The sequence below is a fragment of the Agelaius tricolor genome, unplaced genomic scaffold, assembly GCF_023055355.1.
Source record: "Agelaius tricolor isolate 1412-34295 unplaced genomic scaffold, bAgeTri1.0.p SCAF_11, whole genome shotgun sequence".
In the NCBI taxonomy this organism is placed as follows: domain Eukaryota; kingdom Metazoa; phylum Chordata; class Aves; order Passeriformes; family Icteridae; genus Agelaius; species Agelaius tricolor.
The window spans coordinates 31,037,065-31,053,923 of record NW_027269271.1 but is presented as its reverse complement, the minus strand read 5'-3'; the positions used below and the strand labels follow the sequence as shown (position 1 = coordinate 31,053,923).

The window sequence follows — 16,859 nt, the reverse complement described above, 5'->3', positions numbered from 1 at the left end:
GTCTATACTTATTTTGCTCCAAATGATAATGTCGTAAGGGTTTAGTAGTTTTTATTTTACTTTTTGTTTGTTTTAGTTTACAAAGTTCCACTTTCTTACAGAAATACTGACATTTGGGCAGTCATGACATTGGTATGTTTAAACTCAGAAATGGGCTGCTTTTTTGAGAACACTAACAATGGTCCAAAACAGATAACAAATCAAAGTATAACAGTCAGCTGTAGTGGTTCTGGGTCACCAGAGCTTAAAAAAAATTGTTGTTAAACTCTTTGAGAGTTTTATATTAGTGGCTCTTGTATTGCAGTGGCACCTCTTTCTGAACTGATGTAGTGATAAACCTGCACTGGCATATTTGAATGTATGAGTGGAGCATGTCTGAGCATCCCAGCCCACCCAGTCACCTGTACAAATTCCTGCAGAGACACTGAAGATCAAAGCGCATGTTGAAAGGTAACATTTTTATGCATTTAACTATGCATAACATAGATATACACTTCTTTGATCTTAAAATCATATTTTGGCTAAATGCCTGTATCCTATTACAGGAATGCTAGTATTTCTGCTGATTGTTTCTGAAAATAGTAAAAAAAGTGGCTGCTAGTGAGTCCTGTGTTCAGCGTATTGCAGCTTACATAATATTTAAATTATATTTTTATGATTAATTTACTTGAATGACTTGCTAAGCTATATTAAACAAAACTCAAACTCTTCCGTGTGTGATTTTTTTAATGGAGTAGCTATCTTAAACATGCAATGGCCTAATTTTAAAATAAGAAAATGTGTATTTTTTTATATACTAGTATACTGTTACTTGACCTAAGTTTCTGCTATTTTGGTAATAACCTTTGGTTTTGGGAGACTTGCAGCAGTAGACATCTTTCTCCCATGCGATTATCTTGGGAAATAATATTGGTGCAGTTTGTGATGGCAGCTGTTACATCACTCAGAAAAGGGATTGGTTTCTGTTGCAGTATGGCAGAGTTTTAAAAAAACTCTGTCAGCCCAACACCAGCTGCTGACAGCTCTGGCACTGGCAAAGGAAGACTCAAAGCCCAGATTCTATGCTGCAGTCTTCTATTTTCAATGCAGTCTGCATTTTCCCAGCCCCACCTACAAATATCTCACATGGCTTTTAATAAACAAATATCTGCTCATGCACTCAACAGTAGCAAAAGATCAATGCTCCTGCTTCCCATTTTCATAGGGAAATAGGAAAATTGCTCCCCCATGTACTTTAATCTTGTTCTGACTTTGGAACTGAACAGAAGGAGGTGTTTCATAAATAAGCTTAAACTTGCTTTTGTTTCAGACAACCTGAAGCTACTCAGTTCTTTAAATAAGACTGAATAATTACTTTTCCTTAAAGGGGCTCAGCACAAGTGCCCACGTTGCATTTCAAATTACCAATTTATGTTAACATCTAAATTAACGTTATTTAGCATTTAACTGGTAAAACTTGAGCATATCAGACAAATGAACAAAAAGTAGCTTGTCTACTGCTACACATGTACTTTGGTAGCATGCAAATATCCGGAGCTAGCTTAGGTACTGAAAATGGCATCTGGAATTCCATATTCTACCCATGGCATTTAATTTAGAAGTTATGTGTGCTCAAATAAAATGTAAGGTCAGTCAAGTTCCACTACAGCCCAAATTTTGAGTGTTTTGTGAAAACAAAAGTTTAAAAAAAGGCAGGGTAATAAAAGCCTTAAACCGCTGGAGATTGTTTTGGCTACTCAGATTAGCTCAGACATCTATGAGCAGCACTTAAAACAGTGCCAGCATGTAGCTTACAGAACTTTATTAATTCAGAGCTTGCCATCAAATTTCTCCTCACAAAAGTCATCAACAGAGAACACTACCTTTTCCAAATTGAAATGGTTTGACCAGCACCATTGAGGAATTTCACAGAGTAGACACTAATGCATAGTTGGGAGAGGAAAAAAAAGGGATATGGACACATACACCCTATCAAAATATGGTTTCCTTCTGATGCAAATAAAGTTTAAGTGAGCAAGGGAGATCTAATGGTCTTAAGTCATTTAAGGGAACTAGGCTTTGAAGACAAAAACCTGTTGAATTTGTAGCAACCTTTATGCATCAAATTAGTATATCAAAACATGCTCTACTAGTAAGTCTTGGCACATTGACAGCTCTAACCACCATGCACTGTAGTGCATTTGACTGAATTCCAGTCATTGTTCATCTGCAGTTTGATATTGGGGTCAGTTAAAATGCCAAACTAGATTTTACTTTTAAAAAGCAGACTATTCAAGTATTGCCTCTTATTTATTGCCCTGCTTAACAAAATCACAAGACAAAAACATGGAAGAAAACAAAAGCTGAAGTAAGAAAGATTCAAAACGTTAAAGCAGATGTGACTTCAGGTTCTCCACTTGCCAAGTCACAGATTAAAATCTGTCCACATGTACCCAGTTTCCCTCCCCCTCCAGGTGTGCATCCTCAGAAACAGCACTGCTTTGCATGTACCCACTTGTATAGCACATGTTTGGAGTGTTTCAAGATCCATATAAGTCCATTAAATTATTTTTACTATCAATGGAAATAGATATGAGCCCTCCTGAAGGACTTCAGTGTAATGCTCCTCAGTATACCAGGGACTTTCTCTTAAAATTGAAGATTCAATTTACGCACTTGACGAATGATCACAGTTCAGCCATAGACACAGCAACATTTTTGCTTGGCATGCTACAGCAGAAACTTTATTTAGTTCTTCTTGAAAATATTTGCAACCAAAATTTATTTTTGTAAACTCACAGAAATAAGCTTTAACATATAGGCTCTACACAACTCAAATACAGGTAATACTTTTAACAATAACTTACAAATACAAACCTAATGATAAACTACAATTTCACAAAGAATTGTAAACATTTTGCACAATTGTCAGTCCTTTCTTTTAGGCAAAGTGCTCTTTTGATGACAAATAAATTAACACACACATAACTAGAGCAGACTACTTCCAGACAATACAAAAAGGTGTTTAATAAGGCTTGTAAACAATTAATAGTTACTTATGCAGAATCCATAAAAGTGTCTTGCAGGCTAAATAGATGTACATACCTGGGCAAAAATTTTCTTGAAAATGCTCTGGGTGTTAAATAAAAAGTTAACATTAATATCTTTCCAATTATATTTTCAATACACTGTGACTTAAGGTTACATCTTTAATAGTTTAGATCCCTGATGAAAAGGAATTAGGTGTGACTTAGTGGCAGCTGTGTCATTGAATGGGGTAGCAAAGGCTGAAGTCCAAGAGCTGTAGGTGAATGAGCTACAAAAACAGAAACATTTACCAGTCAACTTCATTGAAAATAGCACAAGATTAAAATCCACTTAGTAATGACAGTTCACTGTCCCAACCCTGCAGCATGTTGTGTTTTTCCTAACCCAGCATCTGCACTCCTCCCCCAATTGGCCACTCTTAACACCACTGCTCTGGAGGAAAACTAGCTCAGGCCACAAATGCAGCTCAGCCTGGTTCTCCCAAAACCTTCACAATCCTCCCAATCACAAATAGGACCCAAAGTTGTTGACTTGCTGGGTCATAAGACAAATGAAGATTGAAGCACTTTTGACCACCAGCCTCTCCCACTCCCTCCCATTGTGTGTTACTGAGAGGAAAGCTGAAGCTTTCAGGGAATTTGCTGGATTGAGCATACTCACAGTCCATGGGACAGAAGCCAGGGAGCAGGTGCCAAACAGTTCTCATTAAAATTAAGTGTTATTAAAATATGTGAAGTAGATGTTTAAATAAGTATTTAATTTCTTTTTCTTGTTTTAATAGACTAGAAGAAGCACAAATAGTGGTCTTCATACTCAGATCTTCAGCCATGCTGTTGCAGTGAAGGGCTACTGCTTTCTTAATGAGGTGTAGATAGCAATTACAGTATTGATATCCATTAGGTTTCTTTAATCAGAAAGGTAAACTGGTTTTGCTACAGCTGATAACATTTTTTTATGAGGAGAAAAATAGCAAGGCTGTTATACCTACCATCCATGTAGCTGTGCAGAGCAGTGAGCATAGTCCCATCCTGGGGTACATATGCAGAGTATGCCATTTCTTCTAACATGGGTGGAGACAACCTGGAGGGCTGAACTGCTGTGACAGGAGCAGTGGATGAATGATTAGGACTAACATGTTTCTTATGGCGCGCTCTGCAATTCTGAAACCACACCTGAAAAAGAGGGAAACATACATCACATTGATAGAGCACATTCAATACTAGCACAACAACAGCCTTGGAGTTTATCTTAAGCTGAGTTTGCATAATTCATTTGGCCTTTGATACAATGCTGACAGTCCAAATGGAAAAATACCCATTCTAAACATACAAGTGTGGTCAAGTCAGGAATGCGTCTTCAGTACCCAGAAGCCCACCAAGGACAGGGACAGGTGCAGTGAGGGGCTGGGCATCTCCCAGGCCAAGCAACATCGCCTGTAGCCCCACTCTACTTGGACCGCACCACCCAGCACGTCCCAGACAGTCTCCTCCCTGCCTGGAACTGCTGGCAGCAAAGCACCTTTCACATACAATCATACAATATCCACTTGGCCTTTTCACATGGAAAAGACTTCCTTTTTTTTTTTTTAAGGATTGATTGCAGCAGCCAGATACCTCATTTCTATAGAAACACTCTGTCAATCTTCCAGGCTAGAATGAGCCAAGGCAGCTCAAAATTAATTTTTATTTATATTAACATATAAATATATAATTTGTATTATATTTTTAAAATCACATTTTTGTATGTGATTTAAAAAAAATGCATCCATATTTTTGCTGAGAGACATCTTCAAGCAAGGATTCAGAGTTTGTGTTTCAGTTTTGGTTGGCATGGGTACATATTTTAACTCTGCTCTCTATAACAAATGACTAGATATTCACTTGTTCCTAATGTCATACCACAGACACTTTCAAAAAGAGTGCAGGTCTTAAGAACAGACCACTGCAGTCAAATATATATTTGAAATAAATTAATACCAGTTTCTATACTGTTTAGGCTGAGAAGTTTCTTCCGAGAAGATTTAATCCCTTCACACAGAGTGCAAGAGGAATATAGCAAATTTTCCAAATTATGATGCTTGTTCTAGACCTATTCCTGACTAAGGATGTTGTCCAAAGTTAAAAGAGATTAGGATCTTTCTCCATGTTAGAATACCCTCAGAAAAAGATTTGGTTGAACCTTTCCAATGGATGAGTACCAGACTGTGAGTCAAGTAACTTCACACTGTTACCTGTATAACACGCCTGCTCAAGCCTGTTCTTTCTGCCAGTTTCTGAAGCGTTTGTGCATCTGGATTATTGTCCTGAGCAAACTGTGCTTGCATAACCTGAAAAGGCAAGACATGAGATTGTAGGAGCATTTGTGTCAAAAGCCACATTTGACAGTATTTTCAGACTATGGTACTACTCCTTGCCTGTCTTCAGGAAACTTTTTTTTGTGATCACTAGTCTCTAGAGAGTACGCAATACATTAAAAAAAGAAAAAAAAGTCTCCCAAAGCCAAAGTACAAGTCCTTGCTATGCTTGAGTGAGCTGTGACATTTCTCAGAAATTAGAGAAAATCCATTCTGCTTGGCACTAGTAAAAACTGGAAGAAGTCCTCTGTAAGACTGCATTAAAAGAACTATAGGAGAAAATTTACTGCAGAGCAACTCAAATATGCTCAATAAACACCTATAGCAGCAGACCACAGCATAAAAAAAAAGCATGAGCCATGATCCACCACTCTGAACTTGTCAATCACTATCTGCATCCTATGTTAAATGGAGTAATTGATCTTCTTTTCATCTCCATGGAGGATGCAGGAATGCTCTGTTTTCTTTGTCTTTCACCAGCCCAAGAAAGAGGCTCCACTGTGGCTGACCTGCCCTTTCTGATGGTTTGGCTACTCATCTTTTGACAGAAAATTGAAGTAGTCAGCACTTCTCTTAAGAATATAAATTACACCTTTTTTCTGAGGAAGTAAATGTCAATTTGGCCTGCATCCTGAAAACTTTCACAGGCTTTAAGGATTCAGCCAGTTTATGAAAGTAGGGCTTCATGGATTTCTGCAGGGTATCTTCAGCAATTTCAAAGCATTATTTTGTTTTTTAGATTTTTGACCCATCAAACTTTGCCTGGCTTCCTCTTTAAAGATTCAGAATATTTACTTTTGTAATTTTTCATAGAATCACAGACTGGTTTGGGTTGGAAGGAACCTTAAAAGCTCACCTTGTTCCAATCCTATGCCATGGGCACCTCCCACCCCTCCCACTGTCCCAGTGTCCATCCTGGCCTTGGGCACTGCCAGGGATCCAGGGGCAGCCCCAGCTGCTCTGGGCACCTGTGCCAGGGCCTGCCCACCCTGCCAGGGAGCAATTCCTAATTCCCAATATCCCATCCATTCCTGCCCTCTGGCAGTGGAAGTCATTCCCCCTTGTCCCATCACTCCAGGCCTTTATCCAAACTGCCTCTCCAGCATTCTTGGAGCCTTTTTAGGTCCTGGGAGGTGCTAAAGAACAAAACCATCAAAAAAGTGTGGACATTCTTTTGTACAAGTACTTTGTGAGGTAATTACATGCTGTCACTTATCCTAATGTTTCTTTTGTTGGAAGGAAAGTTTTATAGCAGCCTCGAGGACAGGTACAGAGGTACAACAAGCAGATAGAAAGTATCATGAAATAACAAGATGCCGTAACACCTCAAACACCTGCTCAAGTATGTTACAATCTACTTTAAACAGGAAAAGAAGGGAACATGGAAGTTTGAATGACAGGAGCTGGGAAGAACCCCTGAATACAGTTCCCATCCTAATGGCTGGTCTTATCTCCCTTGAAGCTTCTGCTGGGGGAAAAAGTTCCCTTTTGCTGAAGTTCAAGCTCAATGTCCAGAGCCCTTGCCCTGTGCACCCAGTTAGATTATTGTTTATATGCTTGGTTTGTGTTTTAACACCACCTCCTCTCTCCAGTCACGACTATAATAGGAGCCCAAGCTTTGAAGAACTCCATGCCCTTTTTTATAGCACTACTTTAACACCTCACATGTTATTACACCTCAAGATGAGTTTCTCAACTGCTTTCACTATTAGAGGACAGGCCAACAAAATAACTCACATTGTTACCAGAAATTCAAAGACCTGTTAAACTGAAGGCAGGGATGTACAGCCAGGATTAGGTAGAAAGTCACAACTTCCTTCTCACTACAGGTTAAAACCTCTAAATCTTGTCTCACCATCCCCTCTTTCATTGGAAGCTGGCCTTATCTTAGAGTTTTTCCCTAGAAAGCTAATTCAAGTGGTTATCTAGAGTTTGAAGTAGCTCTGGACTGTATCAGTAGAAGTTAACTCTTGTCAAGGCAACAAAAAGACAAGAAACCTGGAAAGTGGAGGAGATGTAGGCACTACAACAATTCCAACTTCCATCCTATTAATGTCTTGAAGTCACATACAGTAGCCATCTTCAGTACAACTTTTCACATTACATAATCTAAAAAATATTTTGTTTTTATTATGCTTAGTGATGTAAATGGCTGATTAAATAGATTTCATTGAGCAATCAAATAGAACTATCTTTTTTGTTTCCACTCTTCAGAATTACAACCTTCCCCCACGGAAATAAAGAGCTTGAAGAGTACTATTTCATGTTAAACTTCCAGAAACATGCTGTGTCTTGATGGTTTATGAAATAGTTTAAAGCATTCAAGCTTTTCTTTCCCCCTGTATGCATAAAATTTTCTATTGGTTCAGCGCCCATGTCCTGCATTAACCTGACCTACACAAGTTTTTAGCACTGTCTCTACCTGGAGCTGATCTGCTGTGAAGCTGGTCCGAGCTCTTTTTGCTGGTTTTGGATGATTAACATCTTGTTCTGTTAGTAATGCTCCTTCCACACTAATCCCATTACCTGAAACATCAAAAAGAAAACAACACTTCCTTCTAAACATTCACAATGTTGTCGTAAGTCAGACTGTTCTCCAACAATAACCAACAGTAGTTGGGGTCAGCTGAATTTCAGCTTAAAAAAACCCCATAATCTATTCAAAATTCAATTGATCTAGCATCGTAACACATTATGCCCTAGACAACTCCCTTGCAAGTGAGGGAAGAAATAAATCTAACATGATATTTTATCAACAGGATATGCTGATACTTTATTTTCCTTAGGATACAAAGCAAGTTCTGCAGACTAAAAAAAAAAACAAAAAACAAAAAAACCCAAAGCATTGAAACAAAACAAAAAAACTACAACCAAACAAAAAACCCAACCCAAACCAAAACTGCAAAACCAAAACAAACAATAAAATCCCCTGAATATGAAATAATTTACCATTACTTTGATTCAAGTAGCTGTGCTTCCAGTCTAAGTAAAACCAGTCAATTATCTCCCAGTATGGAAAATGGAGCAAACCCCAACAATTTAATTAAATCTGAACCACAAACACAGTTCTTAAGCAGCACGTTACCATTTTCAACTTCTCTTTTCAAATTGTCCAACATGCAGTCGTAATGTACTCTGCAAAGGACTTTCTCCTCGACCAGAGCGAACTCCTCTCCAGTGGAGAGCTGCCTCTTGCAGGAGAAGCAGGCGAAGCAGGCCAGGTGGTACACGTTCCCTTTAGCCCGCCGGACCCAGTCGGTGGAGTGGATGTGCCGCCCGCAGCGGGAGCAGCGAGTGCCGTAGCGCCTGCAATGAGAACGGCAACCGGGGCAAACTTAGACCCCGGCTCGGGCAAAGCCAGGCTCCGACAGGATTAGAGGTGACCAGGTTGTGGCAGTGCAGCTGAAGCCCACGGCATGACTGCGTTGGCATTGCAAAAAAAAGAAAATCAGCAAGTTTCTATATGATAGCTTAAGGCAAGACACTACTGAAATACAGAGGTTAGTATTTTCAGAAGGCAAAGAGCAAAATCAAAGCATTTTAATTGCTACATGAATTCATAGCTCCTCATTATTCCTTTTATAAAGATAATTACTCTTAAAAGCTGAAAGATGGAAACAGCAGACTCTTGAAAATTCTTCCAGTTTTTCAAATGTATTTCACATTACTCTAGCAGTAGTCTGAACTAATATATTTAGCTAGATTACCCCTTTACTAATCTTTAGCATCTTCAGCAGACGGGGGAAAACCTGCATCTTCATATTTATTTCCTCAATTCACATCACACTATGATTTTTAAATAAACTAGAAAATCTGCATTATTACACTAGAAAATTTCTCTTTGAAGAGGAAAGTAGCCACCAAAACATGTTGATTATTTAGATAAGAATTAGTCCCCAAGATCTTTGCAGACCCAAACTTTTTTCAAGTCCCATAAATTTAGTTTTTTCAGAAGTTTACAGCACTCAGCTTGCATAGCTGGATGCAATCTATTCACTGCAGAGCTGAGAATCCCACAAATAGTTTGGTCTAGCAATCAAACTAGAGAAGTACTAGCAATCACATCAAAATTAACTGCAGCAATTTTTGCTGCTTTCTGGATCAAAGACTGCCTCCTGAATACTCCATTGCCAACACAAATAATATTCTTCCTTGCAAGATTGGCCTATAATTTTGAAGGAATCACATTCTAAATCAAACTGATCGCAGAAAAGTATAATTGCTGAAAGCTTCTTTTAAATATAATGGGATTTATTCTGGGTTGATTTTACAGCTCCTTGTGATGCCTTAAGCCCTACACCAGTGAAGCACTGCTCCAAACAGATCATCTCAATTTTACATTACGTTCTCAGCCAGCATTATCCAAGGACGATTCTTTGCACACAGGATGGCTTTACAACCAAACTGCAGCAGGGACTTAGACATTTTTTCCCCTCCATGCATACACGAGTAAGTGGTGGTATAAATACAGCAGCTATGTGCAACAGGGAAAGGGCAGATTGGAGACTTAGCAGGAGGTCACATTACACAGACTTAGGGATCCCCAAGTCCCTCCTCAAGAAAAGCCATAGTTTAAACTGCTGAAAATAAACCTAACAAATGAAAAAGTCTCAAGTGAATTTCAGTTGTGGCTGAAGTGAAAAGAAACAAGCAAGTATAACAAGTTATCTGATAAATTATATTCCTGTATGATATACCTGAAATAATCAAGTTTGCAGAAGATATCTTTATCTTTGATGTAGCAGCTGGTGTGCCTTCCCAAGGACGTTCTGCAAACGCTGCATGAGAGGCAGCGCACATGCCAGCAGAGGTCATTCACCTGCAAAAACACAACAAAAAAACACCTCTCAATACCTGTACTACCAATATTGCATTTTATATTTGCAGATCCTGGGTATTTTTCCAGAAATGATCAAATGTTATATGCACCATGATTCACAGAAAAATTATCTTGAATGCAAAATGTTTTCCCTATAGAACTGCACATATATTGAAGGTAAACTAATTTGATTCAAGTCTTCAGAATAAGCTTTCATGGGTTTGTAATTAAAAGCAGTAGAAGAGGAAGCAAGAGATACAAGTTCCGTGCAGGTGTTTTGTGCCCAGTTCTGTTCTCATAGCATTAGAGTAAGAGAGCAAATTTTGGCCTTACGTGACCTTGGAAAGGCAACTAACTAACACATTTCTATTTCCTAGTCTGCACAAATTCCTGCCTAACAAAAAACAAACGTTGCAAAGTTATTTAAAATTTTAAAACATGAGTATTGAAGGGGAAAAAGGTCTGTCAAATAGAAATACACCATGAACCACTCCTCCATTTGCCATGTTTCTGTTAAAGCAAATTTGGTGAGTGGCATCTGAGTTTCAAAACAGCAGCAGGTGTTTTAATAGCAAGTTCAATATTTCTTTAGTATGTCCCTAGCAAAACTAAACATAGTCATGGAATGTAGTAGAAATCAGCATTTTTGGAAACTTACATATCATTTTGGGGCATATAAAATAAATAAAATGAGAGCAATTGTTTTAATTTCTACTTTCCTATAAAAGGAACTCTTAATTGCGCAAACATTGCACATCAGCTAAATAAATCATTTGACAACCCAAGATTTCCAGTGACCACAAAAATTAAGTAATAACCCTCTAGATAATCCTATACTGTATAGGAGGAATTCTGAAAACCAAAGAATGATTACGGTTTAATTTTTTTCTCCCCACTGAGCCAATTTGTCATCTCATACCAAACAGCCCATATATTCCCTATGGAAAAGCAGATTTGAGGTAATCCGGAATGTGCCTTTCATCAGAGCGTGGCCAGACAAACCTCAGAGAAGGCAATGCATGGATTCCAACACCCATGCTGGGATCACCCATTTCAGTCATTCTTCAGGCTGTAATATTGCAGTTTGCCCAATGCTTTCCTAACCCTTATCCTTGTTGGCAGCCACCTTCCTATATACTGACAAATTTACACCACAATATGTGAAACTGTTGATAGCAGTTGCTAGCTGTCACCAAACTCACCCTCCCGGGCACCTCTCAGAAAGGCCGCAGAGTGGAGGGGCAGCGCTGAGCCAGACTGAGCCTGCCCTGCAGCCAGTCCTGCCGTGCCAGGGCTCCCTGGGCCTCCCTAGGTCTGCATCAAGCCCTGGCATGCAGCTCTGCGCAACGTGAGCTGACATCCCAGCCACTCAGAGCCAACTACCCCTTCTTCAGAGATCAACGCCCTTCCAAAGAGCGGGACACCAGCAGCTTCTGTGGTTGTCCCATTTAATGCCATTTGCCTGTGTTCCTGTTTGTCAGTTGACAGGGATGAAGTTGAAAGGTGTGCTGCTGCTGGACACTAGCATACCAGCATTGATTCCTCTCTGCCTACACAAGAAGCAGAAACAGCTAATTTAAACTCAAGGCTAAATAATTTAGAGGTCTTTTGCTCGAAGTCCCGTTATCCTGGTTGTTCAGATAGGAGACAGCAGTGATCAGTAAACTATCAATAAGCTGCCAAAACGTCACGGGAGTTAACAGAACTGAATTGAGTTCAAGTCAGTTTTGTTCCTTGTCCACCCGCCTGTTCTGTGCCAGCCCAAGCTACTGAAAGGGAGACCCGAACCAGGGATGCGTGGCAGCTCCTGCACCGGCTCCATTTTAAATGGACACTAGCTCCCGTAGGCATTTTACTTAGACCTCCCCACCTCAACTAAGACCTAACCGGATGATTTAACAACACCACAGATGTCCTTCCAGGGGTGTTACCCACTATCAATTTGCAACTATACAACAACTTCGTCTAAGATTGATGGAATCAACTGACTTCTGCCATGATCGTAACTCTCAATTTTGAGAGGAAAGACAGCAAAACTCTGACCCAGCATAATTTTAACGGCTATAATACAAAAAGCAAATAAACTTCCCCCATACACCTCCCCCCACAGTAACGCTTCATATTTAAAGCCACTTGGTTTTGTTTATTTGTTTTTAAATTATCTTACTCGGTTCTGATTGCTAAGACAAGAGAACAGCTCTGCACGCACGCAGCTCGTTTCCTTCAAATATGTTAGTTAACCACCTTTTGCAAGAATAACTTATTCCATTTCTCAAGAAGCATTTTTGGCTTTGAGACTCACGACGTTCCTCCCAGACCTATGTCAGTAAAATGCAGGTCGCGCCGCCGCCATCTGACCGAGACAGCGCAGGAACCGCCGCGGTCGGGACCCCCCGTTCCATTCACTTCCCCGCTTCTCCCGGTGCGTCAGGGACACGCAGCCCAGAGCAAGTAGCGTCACCCGAAACACCGACAGCAGCTAGGGTCCTTTCTCTGGCCCGAGCACCGCGAACGAACGCGCTGGGACTCCGCGCTCCCGTGTCCGCGGCAGCTCCCCGCCGTCCGGGGAGGGGAGGGCTGAGCCGTAGCGATAGGGCGACCCGGAGGGCTGTATCCCCGGATCCCACCGCGCCCGGTTCCCCGAGGCTCTCCGGGCACTACCGGCTACCTGGGTAGGCTCTGCCTAAGCAGGCCGCCCTCCGGCTTCAGCGGTGAGGGAAGTCGCCGGACGAAGGGGGCTCCGGGTCGGGCGCCCTTACCTTGAGCAGGTACTTGTCCACAATCTCCAGGCCGCAGCTGCTGCACACGCACTTGCCGGGGGCGCAGCCCGAGCCTGAGGCCATGCACCGCGGCGATGAGGAGGGCGACAGGGCAGCGGAGGAAGAGCAGGAGTCCTCGTCAGCTGCTGCAGGGCTGGCCTGCGGGAGCGCGGGGAGACAACGGTCAGCGCCCCGCCACGCCCAGGAGCCCCGCGCCGGCCCGGTCTGGCCCACCGATGCCTATGGGTTCCGCCAGGACCCTGGTGGAGGCCGCGGTGTCCGCGGGACCCGGCGGGAGCGCCACGGCCGAGGCCACAGACCCGCCGAGCTGCACCAGGCGCCCCAGCCGCGCCGCCCCCCCCGCCCGCGCACCTTCTCCGCCGGGCCCCCGAGCGCGGGCAAGTCCTTGTCCTCCAGCCTGCAGACGAACATCGGGTCACTCTTCCAATACATGGCCCTACCCTACCACATACCAGCCCCCGGCGGGCGGCGAGCCGGCTCCGGGGACCCCGCGCCGGTCTCTGCTCTCAGCGCCTGCAGGAAAAAAGTTTTGTTTTCAAGTGGGTGGACCTGCCCCGCTGGCCTCACCTCCTGCACAGAACCCGCCTTCCAGCGCGGCGGGGCCGTTATCTCCACTAGCGAGCCCGTGCGGATTTAGTGAGGGGAGGAGGCACGGAACCCCCCCAACAAAACAACAACAAAAAACAACCCCCCTAAGAACCCCCTCACTTGTCTTAATCTTTTGCCTCAACTTCCCCCGATCACCCCAGTCTAGGCACACGTTCCGGTTACGTCTCCCTGTTAGCGAAGAAAATAGACACGAAGGAAAACGAGAGCCAGTATGAGCGATTTTCCCGCACTCCTAAATCCCAAAGCCCAAGCGAATTCTGTAGCTCAAACTCACAGCTCCTCCATCTGTCTTTCTACCTCATCTCCTACTTCCACCTCTCATAATAAAACCTTTCTCATTTAGCTAAAATAGAAGGACCTGAGCTATGGAAGCGCTCCTCCGGCTCTAAGTTCCCACAGGTGCTGCTGATTAACACCGGTGTCCCGGTGGCACCAGGAACAGAGGGTGCGGCGGCCGACTGTCCCTCACTACCTGCAGAACCAGCCGGCGTCTCTCCGTGGAGAGGCTGTGGGTTATGAGCGCCCTTTCTCTACGATTACAAATCCTGTCTGCAGAGTTCCCTCACATTAAGCACCATTGCTGTGCTCTCGGAACATTGGAGAAGAATAAAGCAGTAGCTCGTCCTTCGCAGGTGAGATAAATAACCGGGTATCTACTTCTAGCCACGTGTTTAACCAGCCAGCTGCTTTTAATTAAACTTGTCGTTTAGTTTCCATCTTTCCCCTCACCTCTGTGGTTCAGCCTCGTCTCACCATGGATGCAGGACGTGCTGTTGAGCCTTAGTAAAGTGGCCTGAGAAAATTGCCCCTTCCTTTTTTAAACATGATGCATTTGATAAAAGGGAATTCTGCGTTTAAGGAGCTGTGTGGAAGGAGAAGCCCCGTACTGGTCTCCCGCTAAAAAAGATGATCGTTGTTTCAAATCCCGAGACCCGATCTTGTGAAACCGTAACTCGGCTGTGCCGAATTCCGGTAAAGCCGGGACGTCCCGTCAATTACTCGTTTGTCTAGCGGTTTTAACCGATCTAACCGTGGGCAGAATCCCGCTGATATCCAGTCTCGGTGTCCCTGACACCGCTGTCTCAGCGACGCAAGCAGGGCTTTGGGCTTTCGGATGGCCGTGACGTGGCTCGGCGTCCAGAGCACCGAGCGCCGGCAGGGAACAAGGACAACGCTGGCCCCTGGGAGTACCAGCCCAGCCCTGACCAACACCTATGCTAACCCGGAACTGGCTTTCTGGGGTCTCCCGCAAGGGCCCGCGGTGTGCTCGCTCAAACTCCGACGCAAATGCGGCCCCGATCCGGCCCGAGCACCCGCCCCGCCGGCGACGGGCTGCGGCCCCGTAGGGCGTCCGGTAACCGCACCTCGCCGCCGCGCTCTAAGGCCCCCCCGCCGCAGGGCTCCCCCTTGGGCTCTGCTCCCTGTCCGCAGCAGTGCAGGTCGGGGCGCCAGCGGCCGAGTGCTCGGGCGGCCCCGCGGGTCGCGGCGGGGCGGAGCGGAGCGTTCGGCTCGGAGCAGGGCCAGCGCGGATCCTGCCGAGCCCCCATCCTGCCCCCCACGCGGATCTCCCCATCCATGACCGACAGAGGCAGGACAGCACTACTGTCGTCTGTCGCAGGTAGCACGACAGAAAATGAGCACCTGGCGAGGGGCTCCGAGGGATGCGTTGCGGCGAGGCCGGACCACCGTGATGAGAGCCCGTGGTAAGCCCGGTCGCGGCGGATCGGGCACGGCCGGGAGCAGCGTCAAGGCTGTCGATCGTCTTTGTTTTTCCTGCACCTTCAACGAGATAATTAATGAGGTTGGTGCGCGCTCCGAGAAGGGCTGCGGGTTACATTTCTATGAAACAATCCCCTTCCTATGCGCCTTTTCGCTCTGAAAATACAGCGGTAGGAATCAACAAAGTCTATCGGCGCGTTATTTCCCGCGGCGACCGTGAGATTGCGAGCAGTGGTAATTCATACTGCGGTGCTGGAGGAAAACCAGCGTGCGGGAGATCTCCACGTTTCGCACCGCGTCCGGAGCCGGCTCCGCCAGGTGACGAGCGGGCGCGGCTGCACTGGCCGCCCGGTCTCTCCGCCCGCCCCGAGGCTTCGGAGCAGCCCCGCGCAGTGCGAGGGTCTCAGCGGAGGCGGGGCAGGGGACGCGCTGCGGGGGTGCGGTGCTTGGCGGGCTCACCCAGGGCCTCTCCGATGGCTGCGCGGAGTCGCAGGCTGGGTCGGCCGCCCCGGGGCGCGGGAGGTTCGGGGAGTCAGGAGGAAAACGCGCCCAGAGAACAGTCCGTCAGCACATCCAGGTTATTGTTGTGGCCGGAGGGGCTTCGCAAGAGGTGAGCAGTTTTGCCGAGCTAATTGGAGAGAGGCGTTATTTCTGAGATGCGGTCAGAAACGCGATAACGTGTACGGGGCGGACGTGGGAAGTATATGGGCTTGGTTATGCGGGATACACTTTGGGCCGTCCACTTTTATCACCCATCTCTCCGAAGCTCAGTCTAAACTTCATTGCTTAAATTACACGCCCTCGACATTTTAGTGAATATTTCCTGCATCGTTTTCTGAAGAGATGGAAACGGGCAGACACGCAGGCTCAAGAGAATTCCCGACTCATGTGCACCCTGCTCTCCCACTGCTGTCTCTGTGCACATCGGAAGGATGTGTCCCCTTTTGGGGCGCCGGGTAGGACCCCTCGGCGGGTCGTCGCGGTCTCGGCAGAGACGGGAGGGAAGGGGAACCTGTCGGCGGCGGGCAGGGTGGCCCTGGCCTGATCCTGCTGAGGCTGAGAGTGGAGAAGAGCGGGTGACTCCAGCGGGACCCTCCAACAGGGTCTGTATCTCGTTCTGCTTCCCCTCTCTCAAGAGTTATACCAGGATGTTTGTAGGTGGGAGCGCTGACCAGTTGCACATAGGAAAGATTTGACGATATTAAATATTTGACGATACGGTACAGCACGAAGAAAATACTGAACGTGGAGAATTAGGGCTGTTTTAACGAAAGGGTGTTGGCACACGGACTCCTTCATCAGAGATTGCACCGGGCTGCAAGTGCATGCGGCTGGGTGCTTCTCTCTGGAGTCTTCTTCAGCGACACCGGTTCTCCCGTTAAAACAAGTTCTGTAAGAAATTAATACCGCCACTGTGGTCAGCTTACGAAAAACGGGCACCGACACCAAGGCCACGGTAAACCGGGTGTCCACGCCCGGCCGGTCCCGCTGGGCATGGGGCTGTCGGTGCATCCCAGCGCCCGCCCGGCGGGTCCCTCCGCGCTGCCGGCAG

The 16,859-nt window shown here is 45.1% G+C and overlaps 1 protein-coding gene across 1 annotated transcript; it reads right to left on the bottom strand.

Moving 5' to 3' along the window:
- Positions 1 to 2,666: 2,666 nt before the first annotated feature.
- LHX8 (LIM homeobox 8) lies at positions 2,667 to 15,887 on the bottom strand. Its single transcript, XM_071436999.1, has 9 exons — positions 15,230 to 15,887; positions 13,331 to 13,492; positions 12,959 to 13,117; positions 10,078 to 10,199; positions 8,466 to 8,686; positions 7,803 to 7,906; positions 5,258 to 5,353; positions 4,016 to 4,199; positions 2,667 to 3,295 (listed from the first exon to the last, which is right to left on the bottom strand). Exons 2-9 carry the CDS (start codon positions 13,409 to 13,411, stop codon positions 3,219 to 3,221), a joined length of 1,044 nt encoding a protein of 347 aa, XP_071293100.1. The 5' UTR covers positions 13,412 to 13,492; positions 15,230 to 15,887; the 3' UTR covers positions 2,667 to 3,218.
- Between the last annotated feature and the right edge of the window lie 972 nt (positions 15,888 to 16,859).